The 13,309-nt window shown below is 37.1% G+C and overlaps 1 protein-coding gene across 7 annotated transcripts in view; it reads left to right on the plus strand.

Moving 5' to 3' along the window:
- fcho2 (FCH and mu domain containing endocytic adaptor 2) overlaps positions 1–13,309 on the plus strand; it is a 50,130-nt gene that overhangs the window by 6,131 nt on the left and 30,690 nt on the right. For all 7 annotated transcript variants that reach the window (XM_023822973.2, XM_023822976.2, XM_023822975.2 and 4 more), the window contains exons 2-4: positions 7,145–7,236; positions 12,969–13,043; positions 13,146–13,287. In XM_023822973.2, coding sequence (XP_023678741.1) covers positions 7,145–7,236; positions 12,969–13,043; positions 13,146–13,287 — 309 coding nt within the window. The remainder of the gene's footprint in view (positions 1–7,144; positions 7,237–12,968; positions 13,044–13,145; positions 13,288–13,309) is intronic.

Consider the following 13,309-nt stretch of genomic DNA (forward strand, 5'->3'; position numbering starts at 1 on the left):
AACATGTCAAAATGCTAAACAACTTCAATCATGCACTAATTAAAGGCCTCTTGATTCCACTGATGATGCTGTTAGAAAATATCAACTTTCTTTTGCGGATCTCAGAAATCAGGACTTCAGTCTGTGAACACGTAAAGTTCTTTTTTCATCTTTATTGCTATATTCATGAACAAACACGCCCTGACATATTGGGCAGGACATGTAGCCTTGTATGGTATTGTTGGGTATTTGCGATTCTCACGCACGTGCGCTATATTACGAACTGGGAGCATTCATCATGTTTATGCAGGGTGTTTACACGGTTTTCTGTATCTGACATGGCACAGTCTCATGAGCCCCTCGTACAAAAAAAGGCATAAGATCAGAATATGAAAATGTTTTGTGCATTTTAAAATTTCAGTCCTATTCACTTTTTCTTAATGCTTATTCAGTTATTATTGGATGCCTCTGCATCTTTTTCAGCTTTTTAACAGGTTCTTACACAAAGTGTTGTGATATGGGAAACAATTCAGGCTGGATCTAGACTTGATCTGGAGCAGCATTTGGAGCATACAACTTGCTGGCTGGTGAACGGCTATAAACATCAAGGGAACAACGTTCAGCTTGCACGCATTGTCAGTAATAACTGTGCATAGCTATGATAATTAGTGGAGGGCAATTTGTGATGATATTCAGACTAATCTAATGGAAGCAAGACCAGTTGTTCTAAAAAAGTGTCATTGTGTTATTCTTGACAGTTCACTGTAATTTTTCTCCCGACAAGAGTGCATGTATAGTAAGAATAATAGCTCATTTTTAAGGGACCTACAAGGTGTGGGGAGCTTTAAAGAATTTTGATTAGGTGCACCTTTCAAAATGCATGTCGATCTCTGCACTACTCCTCAGATGGTGGCTATAACTGTGAGGAAGAGTTTGGGCAGCTTTGGAATTATCCGGGTCTTTGTATGATATGGATACAGTTTTGGTTGTTCTTCACCATAGAATTCCCTTCAAGTGTAATATGGCCTGATAGAAAGAGATTTCAGCAGTTCTCAGAAGTAAAATGATTGAAGTGCATAAGGCTGGACAGGGTTACAAGAAGATTTCTGAAGACCTGGGCTACTATTGGCCCACAGTTAGACAGTTTACAAATGGAAGAAACTGATCAGCATTGGTACACTGCGTAGGTGTGGGCAACGTACAAAGACCAGTGTATAGAATCCTTAAACAAGTGATGGAGAACCCTGTATGTACGGCTATGGATAGATAGGCATCTCTTGCTCTTGTTAACATCTGTCTCTATGCTTTAAATGAAAACCCTGAACAACAGTGTTCATGAGAAGTTAAACTGGAGGAAGCCACTGCTTTTTCTTAGTATTTTACAGACCCCTAGATGTTCTACAGCACAGCATTGGTCAATTGGACAGAATGTAAACTTTTTGGGTAAATGTATGCAGTGTTATTTTTGGAGGAAGCAAAACTGCATACCAGCACCAACATTTCATGCCAGCTGTGAAGCATGACAGAGGGAGTATAATGCTGTGGCATTACTGAGCTGCCTCAGGGCCTGGATGGCTTACAGTCATTGAGGGGCTAATGAATTCTCAGTTGTCTTTGATCTAAAATTCAAGGAAATGACTGGTTTAAAAACCCAGAGTAAATAACAGAGAGGCTCAAATAGAAGGAATTCTGAATTTTTGAATGGCTAAGTCAGTCACATTGAAATGCTGTCATCTGAAGGAGATCATTCAGGTAAGATGGCCCAGTTTGTATGGAGCATTGGATCAAAATGCCTCCTCACTGCTGCAAAGGTCTACTCTTAAGTGACAGAACAGTATTTAGTTGAGGATATTGCCAATAACGTAGGTTCCAGTGGTTACTAAACATAAGGGTTCATGTACTCAAGTACATCCTGACATGCACACTATATGGCAAAAAGTATGTGGACTAGAAATGCACTGATCCAATATTCTGATCGATCAAGACCGATTAGACAGATTGGGTATCAGCCATATGTGACCTATCCATGTCCAATACTTTCTTTTTTAGTTTTCGGCAGTCTAAGAGAGCTATTTCTTATTAAATCAATTTATACAATCAGTCTCACAACAGCTCTTTCCCATTTTAGATGTGTTTTTTGAACGCTAACTCTGCCACTCAGTTTTTCTGCCACTCACTAGTGGGTGTGAGTGCAGTGACTTCTACTTGCTGTGACATGATGTGCATAGCTTTTGCAGTAGGAACATAAGTTAAGAGAGTGACCATCTGGAAACGTTTTATGCTTTTAGCAATAACTAGTAGCACGACAATTTGCAATCTTTGTAAAAAATAAAGTTTTGAGAAGTGGAAGTAGTGTTTAGTGGAAAATTCCACTAAACAAAGTGCACACAATTGTGCGAGACAACGTGAGTAATATGAAAAAAGCAGTTGATGATTTGGGAGTCGCTAGCTTGGACTGTTTTGTGCCCTCGCTACAGCTTGTGATACATGAGAGGCTACTGTCATAACAAAGTTTAAGTGATGGCCAGCTGCGTATACTCTCTTGAAAGATACACAAATTAAACTTTGAAATGCCCCAAAAACTTAAAACAAGATGTGTAAATGAGGTGGAACAGTGCATTATTGTTTGTAACCAGTATCCTAATTAAAGATTTTTTCCCATACATTGTTTCATTTGTATTTACTAGTTAACAATATTAATAATATATAAAGTATAAATATTTATATTTATTGTATTAAAATATCACAGTAAAAAGAGCTCTTGTATCTCGGTATCGGAATTGGATGAGAACCGAAAAAATCGGGCCATGCTTAATGTAGACATTGGTTTGTTCAACATCTTTCCAAAATCAAGCATATTTATATGAATTTGATTCACCTTTAGTTGCTGTCAGGGCCGGCTTTGACTTAAGGCAGAACAGGCAGTTGCACAGGACTGATGAATTACCTGCGTTACGGAGAGAGTGAAATTATCATCAGTTTTCTTTGGTAGGGGGGGCTCCCTGGTAGAGTTCTCCAAGCGTCCCAGAAAAGGGAAATCTGGCCTTCCTTGGTTGTTATAATAGTGTTTACTCTTCTGGGATGACTTTCTATTAGATTTTGGAATATTGCTGGTGGAATCTGCAGTCATTCCAGTTGGGGATAGTCTACCACTACTCCGGTTTGTGTACATGCTCATCTCTTTGCAAATGAACTTGCTCCTAGGTGTTTCCACTTCACTATCACTTCACTCGAGGTTAACCAGAGCAGCTTTAGCAGGACAGAAATTAGGCAAACTGATTTATAAAGAGGGCATCCTGTGATGGTGCCAAGTTGAAAGTTATTCCCCTCTTCTGTATGACCACCAGGGTTTGGTGCTGCTGATTGCATAGCTGTGTTCTAATTTATCTACTTGTGCCAGCAACTGCTGTGGCTTAATTACTCAGCTTCTCTAATTAGTATTGATGTCCACATACTTTTAACCATGTACTGCAATACGGAGGGACACCAAGAACTAACCATGGCCTCATTGGATTCAACTAGGGTTTGGATTTGGTTGATTCAGCTGAAGAAGGTTGGTGTTATTACAATATCTGTTTTCTTTGCCAATTATTATTTGTTTCAATTATTTTTAAGCCTTAAATGAATGTACCAATGCACCTGGTTTGACTGGTGTTTAAAGAGGGAATGCTGCATTGTAACTGCACTGCTATAAAAGTCTAACAAGTTCCTGGCATGCTAGCTCATGACTTCAACCTTTAGCCTTACAAAGAAAAATGTAAGGAATATGTGGATTCCCAAGCATGCCATGACAGAGCTGAGAAATGCTTCGGGTTTTGGCTATAGGCATTTTTGTATTGGCAAATATATGTTTAAGATTTAGGCGTACTGCAACATTTGAAATGTAGACATTCTTGTCTCTTGGGGCATACCCACACTTGGCACTGTTGCCTTGTACTATGCCTTGTACTAAGCATGATTACCCCCGGTGGTCTGTGGCCACATTGCACTTAGCGATCCTGGCCCAAGCATGCTTTCATCATCACTGTGTGACTTTCTTTTTTGTGTGTTGAAGAAAACATAGCATGAGCAGATGAACAGTTATATTATTATTATTAGCAAAAAAATGGTGCGATCTGCATAGGCAGCTCGATTTTATTTTTTTCTGGGTTCGGTTTACATACAGTGTATATGTACGCATGCGTGTGTTAGTTGCATCACTGTCTCTGTTCTGTACTGATCGTGCTCTGGCCCAGCTCTCCAAGTGAGCCAGGGCACGGTTAAGCGTACCACACCTGGGCACGGTACAGAGCGATTACTCTAGTCAAACAACCTGGACTCTGGGGGTCAAACTTGCTCTGATATTAGTCTGAAAAACGTGCATCTGATATCATCAGTATGATATTGATATTCATTAACACCCACAATTAGGTAAACAGATTAGTACTAGGCCTAATATATTAATCAGGGGCGTACTGTAACCCCAGAATGTTGTTAACCTGTATAAATTCGGTGTGTCCTTATGTTTAATAAATGTGTCAGACTTAAAACTGCAAAAAGTACCACCACACCCCCAAAGTCTTTTTCTACCTTGTTTAACCACAATATCTCCTCTTTCAAATGATGTTGTGCCTGTTCATTTCTTTCTTCTCATACTTATTGCTTCCATGCTATACCACGTGGCAGGCTCCATTAACTGAATTAGATAAAAAATAAGGATACAACGAATTTATATAGTTTACTAACTTCTGGGCGCTACAGTATTCATATTATTAATATTTCAGGCATATAGTACTAATCTGCTTACGTAATTGTGGGTGTTAATAAACGTCAATATCATACTAAAGACATCATACGAATAACACTGAGTCATGTAAAAATCGATGTTGTGTCTCAGTCTGTTATTAAAACGATATTTTAGGTGTACTACTAATCTTCTTACCAAATTGTGGGCATAAATAAAATATCCCTATATTGAAATATACTGAAAAGCTGCATTCTGGACAAGTGTTTACATCTGTGATCTATAGCCCTGGTAATTATTGCACGTGCGCCATACAATCGGAATTGTATCATGATGTGATACAACCCTAATATTAACAGATTGTCTGCTTCTTACTTTTATTGATGTCTAAAAATCAGTGAAAATTCAATGCTATTGGTGAGTCAGTGATAACAGACATAGTAACAGAAAGAACTCACAGAACTCCTTGTCATATTGATAAAAAACGTGCATATAATTTCATTATTTTTAACCAGAATGAACATATGAAGAAAGACTGGTCTTTTGTTGCATTTAAAATCATGTCAGTTATGATGTTTCACCACCATCCAAGCAATTCTCCTTCTTTATATGGAGTGGTGATTCCATGGGAAAAGCTTTCGTCCAGTAGACCAAATATTCCAATTTTCACAAAAGTCGAGCAGTTTTAGAACCAGTTTATTGTTTTATTTGCAGCTGGACTGGAAAATCAGGGGAAAGTTCTGTTTCACCCTGTTTCACCTCATTTCTTGCTTAGATCTAAAGCATGACTTCTCTGTTGTGTCCCAGACTTAGTTTATGCATCTCTAAAGGCTGGGCTCCTCTGGGAAAAGGGGCAGATTCATTTAGCAGACATCAGAGTGCGCTCTGTGTGGTGTCACATTCTGGCCTGACCAGCTGGGCCATTGCTACTGAATCACACATTGTGGATGCTGCTGCAGTACAAAAGCATCGACTAAGGAGGAAGAATTAACAATTGCTTTCTTTGTGAAATGATTACTGAAATGAATCCCATTTGTTGATAAATCAGCTCACATATTGGCTAGGAGAAGTTCAAAGGTACGCATCATGGTCAACTGAAAGCTTTGCTGTGGAGGTTTATAAAAAAAATCCCCAAAGTGCAGTTTGGTATACCAAAACAGGAAATGCGTTTATGATTAGTGACCCAGTTTAATACGGAACGCAATGAGTAACAATCTACAGTCTTTATTTTCCGTTTGAAAGGTGAATGAACTCTGAGGTGGTCTGTCAATTGTAAGGGAGCACTACTGTTGAAGCGGAGCTTGCTTATTTACAATCTCTTGGATGACAATAATAATAATAATAATAATTAATAATAATAATAATTTGTAACCATAAATGTGTGTTTATGTGTTCATTTATTGCAATCCAGAACATGGATACCATGCTAGTACCATAGACACATAGATTAGTCAAGTGTAAAATGTAGTTGACCAGCACATTAGTAGTTCCATGCAACACTGGCATGCAAATTTACATTTAATAAGTTTAACATTTGCAAAATGTGTATGTTTGTATGGACTTTAATTGGTGCTGGCCTCCAAGTACATTTATTTAGGGGTCTCCACTAATTATGGCTACCTTTTCTGGTACCTTCCTGTTCTGAGCCTGAACAGGCCGTATATCTTGGCTGGTTGGTTAAAGGCTTTCAGCCACACTGAATACAGATAATGTTTGGGTGGTGTCCATTAAAATAAAACAATGCTGTTTGGATAGTGTTTAAACGAGGTCATCCATGTTCTTCTATTGCAAAATTTATTTAATTTTTTCTTTTTTCCTTACCAGCAGATATTTAGAACTTTTTGTGTTGTGGTATATTGTGTCCACTTCTTCAATATTTAGTGCAGTACTGTACTTGTATATCAGTTTAACATGTTTGTTCCATTTATAGGTGTTTAGAAATAATTATCTGTATTAATTGTTCATTAAGGATTTGTATGGTGCTCTGACCTCTAGGAGTAGCATAATTGATTATTTTGAACAATTAAGTTGTCATATTAAAGCTATTTGAGCAATGAAAGGGGCATTTGGATGTGTCTGTTTCACTGAATTATTAAGGGTAGAATGTATTTTTAAACATTGTGGAACCTGAGCGCTCTGTCAGAGCAGTCTTCGTTCTGCTTACTCCTTCAACGAGAATTGTCCAATCTTCTGCAGTTCGGATACTAAATGTAGGACATCCAAATCCGACATGGCCAGGATGAAGATGGTAGATCAGAGACTATTAAAAATGCAGCTAGCAGCTCTGCAAACAGCGAGAATGATTAGTGTTGAAAGAATAACCATGGTAGTTATTTATTTAAGTTATGGATCTCTGGTAACCTCTGGGTATTTAAGAAATTGAATATATCTGTGTTTCTCTTTCATGATAAAAATGTTTTTACCTTGTGTCTCTCAATACAGGGAGAAAAAAACAATGGATTTGATGTACTTTACCATAACATGAAGCATGGTCAAATATCAACAAAGGAGCTTTCCGAATTTATTAGAGAGAGGTAAGAAAAATTTATGTATATTTATTATATATCACTGCACAATACTGTAGGTATTGCAAAAATAATGGATGGCTCTTGGTCAAGCTGGTAGCCTTTTTGTATTGAGGTCTAAATGTTACTTGTTTCTTAAAATGTTATTAGAGATACATGATATATCAGTTAACATGTTGGTATCGGCTGATATTTTTGAAAAATCAACATATCGGTCTATTATTTGGCCGATATTGTGGGCCGATTTTGAAACTTAAAAATATTTTTAAAATAATAGCACGAGCTGAAGACATATTTGCTAAAATAATGGAGATGATTGCATTGGACGATCAGCCATTTTCTATAGTGGCGGGCGAGGGATCATCAGCTCACCAAACTCAAGGAATAAGGGACTAACCCCCCCCCCCCCCCCCGCCATGGGTCCCCCATGATAAACTTCATCGAGTTGGGGAAGGGGAGGAAGAGATTGCATGGTCCGAAAATACTGGCCAAATGACGTCCCATGTTTGTTCAAAATGGGACACAGCATTTTATTTTATTTTACAGTATGACACCACCCTGTAAAGTACAGAATAGGTGGCAACTCTTAGAAGAAGCTTAGAAGAGGTCTCATAGTACTGGCCTACGAGATGGTTTTGTACGGCTTGCAACATGTTTTTAATTAAGTCTAGCCTTCTAATCGATTTTTCATTTTACCACAGAACAAAGAATGATGTACCGTAGCCAAATATAGGCAGACCCTAGGTTACAAACGAGATGCGTTCTCTAAGTCTGTCTTTAAGTCGAAATTGTAGGCAATAATAATAATAGATATTCAGTAATAATAAAAGTACATATGGTACTGTACCTAAGGCCAAAAGACTGCTGAAGCCATGCAATGTTTACACGAGCGTCTCAAAGCAGTGCGTGCACTCGTTATTATGAGCCGTCGTATTTACCCCAGATTTTTTATATAATAGGCTTAATGGCATTCTGTTCGTACACTACCAGTCAAAAGTTTTTGCACACCACAGGTTTTTTCCACTTTTCCATTTATTTCATAAACTACAGATTTTGTATTCTTGTTAAGCATTGGAAAGTTGAGTGAACAAATGAAATGAAAATATGTCAAATAAAACACGTTTCCTTCATAACATGGAAAGAGTATGTAACATTGCATGTCTGACATCCTATTTACTGGTTGTGTGGTGATGGCAAAGAATGCCTTAAATTTTCTTTGGTGTTATAACTGCTAGGAGAGGTTACTTTGATGAATCAAAAATATGACGTTTTCTTGCCAATAAAGGTACTGAAATAGTGAACAGACTGTAAATTTATTAGAATATTGAGTGTATTTTTAGTATATGTTAAGTGAGTAGCATGCAAATGTAGAAAATCTTAGTGTGTGCAAAAACTTTTGACTGCTAATGTACGTTCTTAAGTTGCCCTAACCCTGGGACTGCCAGTACAGGAGTTTATTTGTATTACAATGGTTGGTAGCAGTCACCAGTAACTCCATATTTATTTGTATACCAAGTTTTGGTAACAGTTACTGTATAAATGCTACAGTAATACTATGTTAGATTTTTTTTTATTTTGTTGTTTATTTAAGTTACATAAATAGTTAATATGAAATGTAAGTTAAAGTAGTTAATGTTATACATATAGAAGATATGTAGAGTTATAAAACATAGTACTCTGGGACTTCATTAAAATTTGTTTTGTTGTATGTTGGTATTGTACTACCAAAGATAAATAATTTTAGATTTTTCATATTTTTGGAATACAATCTGTTTATTTTATTCATTTGTTTGTTTATTTGTTTGGATGGAGTGTCCCTCATTTAAGCAGAGCCCCCCAGACAATTGGTATTGCTGTCTGTATCGATTTTCTGAATAAATGGGTATTGGTACCGGCCAGACATTTCCTTATTGGTCATACCTGTATATTGGATCTTAACAATCGAACCAGTTTCCTTTATTATGAAATTTCTTCTTGTGTTGGAGATTAATACCCCACAGATTAGATTGCACATCAGGGCTCAGGTTATACTTTCTGTTGAGCAAGAAGTTGTAGGGGACGGATCATGAAGACTATGCTTTATTTAATAACAAGCCATCGAACATACTTACCAATCCCTATCCCAAGCAGCACAGTGTACAAGTACATCCTGGTCGGGATGCCAGTCCATCGCAAGGCACAGATTTTATGGGCAACTTAGATACGAAGTGCATGTCTTTGGGCTGCGTAATATGCAAACATTCAAACTCCACATGTCCAGATTTGAACAGTATTTTAAATCCATAAAAAGAAAACATCAATATGATGTGGGCTTTAAAGATGATCAGTTAACTGTAATTCCATTCCAATCTGTCCTTCATGCTTTCAATCAGCTGTAACGATAATGTGAAACTCAGCTCGATTTTTAAAGTTGCCCTTTGGTTGTCGCCTTAAGAATCTGTTTGTCACAAAATTCTACAGTCCATAGTCAGGCAGAAGGGGAAGAAGAAAATGCAGCACCATAGTTTGTCTTTCTTGAACTTGCCGGGATCATTCCAAAGTGCAAAGATCTTCAGTAATACTATGGAGGAACCTCAGTATCACAGAAGTATAAATCCCCACAGAACTTACCAGATGTATTTCTCTGTTCTGCCACAAAGTGGAGCTCCAGGATTTTTGACAGTCTTTCCGGATAAGAACTTTTAAAGTTTTATAAGTGGTGGAACGTGAGTTGTACTTCAGATGTACCATAGAATACATCTTTGTCCTAACCGTAACTAGCAGTAAATCAGTCAGTAGATACCTAGAAAGCCTTTGTTTTTCAAAGTACAGTTTTTAAGACTTAAGCAATGCATAGGCTTGCATTTCTAAGTCATTTCCCAAAATCATTTTAATTTAAAACAGGTTTTACAACTTTTGCATAGCTTATATAATAAATATGTTATCACATAATGCTGCATGGTTGTATGCTTGTTCATGATGGGTTTTTTGGCTGTTGATAATGTAATACTGTAGAGCTGTAACGATAATGTGAAACTCAATAACTAGATTTTTAAGCAGCTTAGATTAAAATTTTCCTTCTCGATTACTCTGCAATATAGTGGAAAGATGACTGTGCATAATGGATTAGGGTCCAAATAAAGAGTGAAAGCCTCAATTGTATTGAAGTTCTTCACGTTAAAAGTGATTTAGGGTGACTGTATTTTGCTTTGCGGAAGAAAGAGGACACCGGGGGCAGGACGCAAAGAGAGGCGTCAAAGCAACACAAATATGCACCATAAGTACTCTGACTGTAGAAAACAAAGCAAAATCCTGGACATTTCAGGTATTTTTAGGTTCCAAAAAAGAGGCCAAGTCTGAGAAGATGACTTTTGGTCACCCTAAGTGAATGAAAATGCAGTTGTCTGTCAGAAGGGTATTGCAAAGCAGAACTTTAATATTAGCCATAGATATGTGCCATTTTTCAGAGTAGCCTAGCCAGTTTTTGGCATCACTTTGACTTCAGTTATTTTGCTTAATTTACGTTATATGGTTCCTCTACCTCACAATAATTGCAGCTAAAACAGAGGTTAGACCCATCACTAATCCACATCATTTTGTATAATACGGCATGTAATAACCATATCATATAAATTATATTTTTGCCAACATATTGTGTGTTTTGAGTAGGGCTGAACAACACTGGAGAAAGTTCACATTGCGATATTTCAAGTTTTTGTGATATTTAGGGTTGAAAATTAACTGTATAGTCAAATAGATCTTATCTTCCAGTCTGTGAAATAAAAGGGTAGATTACTATATTATTTATATAATTGATAGTGGTAGCCCTAATTACAATGTAGTCAGACTGATAAAATGACATGTCTTGTCAGACACTATAGCATTTTAGTTCCTTCTAATTATGCTAACACTTTATAGGAGGGTGCACAAATAATATATATTATGCCCACAAACTTAAAAATTTCGTTGCATACTGATCTCATGTTTGTTCAACATTAATGAATCTGGACGCATCTTTGATCTCAAGTAGCTGCTATACTTGTTCATGATTTGCATTTCAGTAGTAACTGAGTTACTGCTAAGTATTTGTGCCCTGTCAAGTAAAGTGTTACCGAAATAAATTAGAATTTTTTGAACGTTTAATCTAATTTCAATTCTGGCTGAAAATATAGGCCGTGCTGGCGGGGTAGCTGAGGGCAGCAGTTGCATTACATGAGCTGAATTATGTTGATAGTAGTCCTCATGCTTGTTGTGGTACCAATAGTTCTACTAATACATAAAGTGAAGGTCTATAAGAGAAAAGTCTGCATGTAATTCCACATAATTTGATTGTCATACATAAATTTGGAGAGGAGAGAACGTTGGCTGCTCCAGTATTTACACACCTGGTGTGCATATTCTCTGCAGTCATGTCGAGGTTGTTTCTTTGAGTGGACCTCTCACTGGTATTGGAAGTGTTCATCTGGACCATTCTTGTTGCAGTGTCACAGATAGCAGGGGATGACGACTTGCCAGGAAGACAAGCGTTCTCTAGCTGAAGGTTGGCTAGGTGCTCTTCAGTTCTTTAGAGGTTGAGAAGCAAGAAGCTTGAATACTTAGAAATTGGTTGGTAGACTTGGAAAGAGTTCAGCAGAGAGGAGGAGCAGACAGCAGACTTCATTTATAAAGTCCATGGTTTCAGCTTGTTTAGTTATCGATTAAACCAGGACAGCTTAGAATCCATTTCTTAGGTAAAAGCTTTAAAATTTATTATTATTGGCCCCTCAACAGTATGTTAATGATTCTGCACACTTCCTCCCCCCAAGAGATTTGTAAGTTGAAGTGGCATCTCTGCCTGGTTTTACTAGAACCAGCTGTGTTTCCAAGACTTTCATAATTAAATGCGTCAGCTGAAAAATTCTGCATACTTTAACTTGACATAATTCACCACAGACACTCTTCATAAATTGGATAATCTTAAGCGCAATGCTTGCCAGATATTTTGAGGTGATTTTTTTTTTTTTAAGACGATTTTCTTTTCCAAGTGAACTAAGAATTTTGCTAGAACTACAGAGGATTTCAATAGTGTAGGGAGTTCTGTTGGAATTGCTCATGAGTTCTAATAAGGATTGGTTTATAAAACATTATAATAAGGATCTGCCATATTTTAGGTAGAGCGTTTTGAGGTGTGAAATAGCACAAAGATGAAATGCAATTATCATATCTTTGCTTTTTTTATCTATTTTTTTTAGTGACTTAATGAAGCTTTTAGTTTAAGTAGAATAAATTAGGCTCGCCTTCCCTCCTGTCCGTGTTGCCTGTAGTGAGTTTGGGTCATTGCTGACTTTGCAGTTAAAATCAGTGGCACATCTTCACTTGTATACCTCAGCTCTTCCATATGGAGTGTATTAGTAACCAGTTCCTGCACTGGTTGTGTATGACCATGTTTTAAATCAGTTCTGTCCAGTGGTTTGTCTGATGAACTACTACTACTATTACTACTACTACTACTACTACTACTACTACTACTACTACTACTACTATTACTATCACTACTACTACTACTACTACTACTACTACTACTACTACTACTACTACTATTATTATTATTATTATTATTATTATTATTATTATTATTATTTATTAATGATAAATATACCTTCTATGTAATGGTTCAACAAAATTGCATTGCCCAAAAATGTATGTTATGTATGAGGGTGGTTCTGGTTCCTTACGGCATTGACATTGTTGTGATAAATCAGTGTTTGATTCTTTCAAAATAGGGCTACCATTGAAGAAGCATATGCAAGATCAATGACCAGACTGTCCAAATCAGCCAGCAATTTCTCTCAGCTGGGGTGGGTATTTTGGCTGAAATATTGTACATATATGTATAATGAAAGATAACGTGTGTGAATATTGCCCTCCGATTAATTTGACCTTATCCTTCTTTCTTCCAGGACTTTTGCGCCAGTCTGGGATGTATATAAAACCTCAACAGAGCAGCTAGCTAGCTGCCATTTAGAATTAGTTCGGAAACTTCAAGAATTGATGAAAGAAGTTCAAAAATATGCAGACGACCAAGCAAAGGCACATAAGAAGGTTTGAACCTTCTCTGAGTAAT

This window comes from Paramormyrops kingsleyae, chromosome 7 (assembly GCF_048594095.1).
Source record: "Paramormyrops kingsleyae isolate MSU_618 chromosome 7, PKINGS_0.4, whole genome shotgun sequence".
Lineage (NCBI taxonomy): Eukaryota > Metazoa > Chordata > Actinopteri > Osteoglossiformes > Mormyridae > Paramormyrops > Paramormyrops kingsleyae.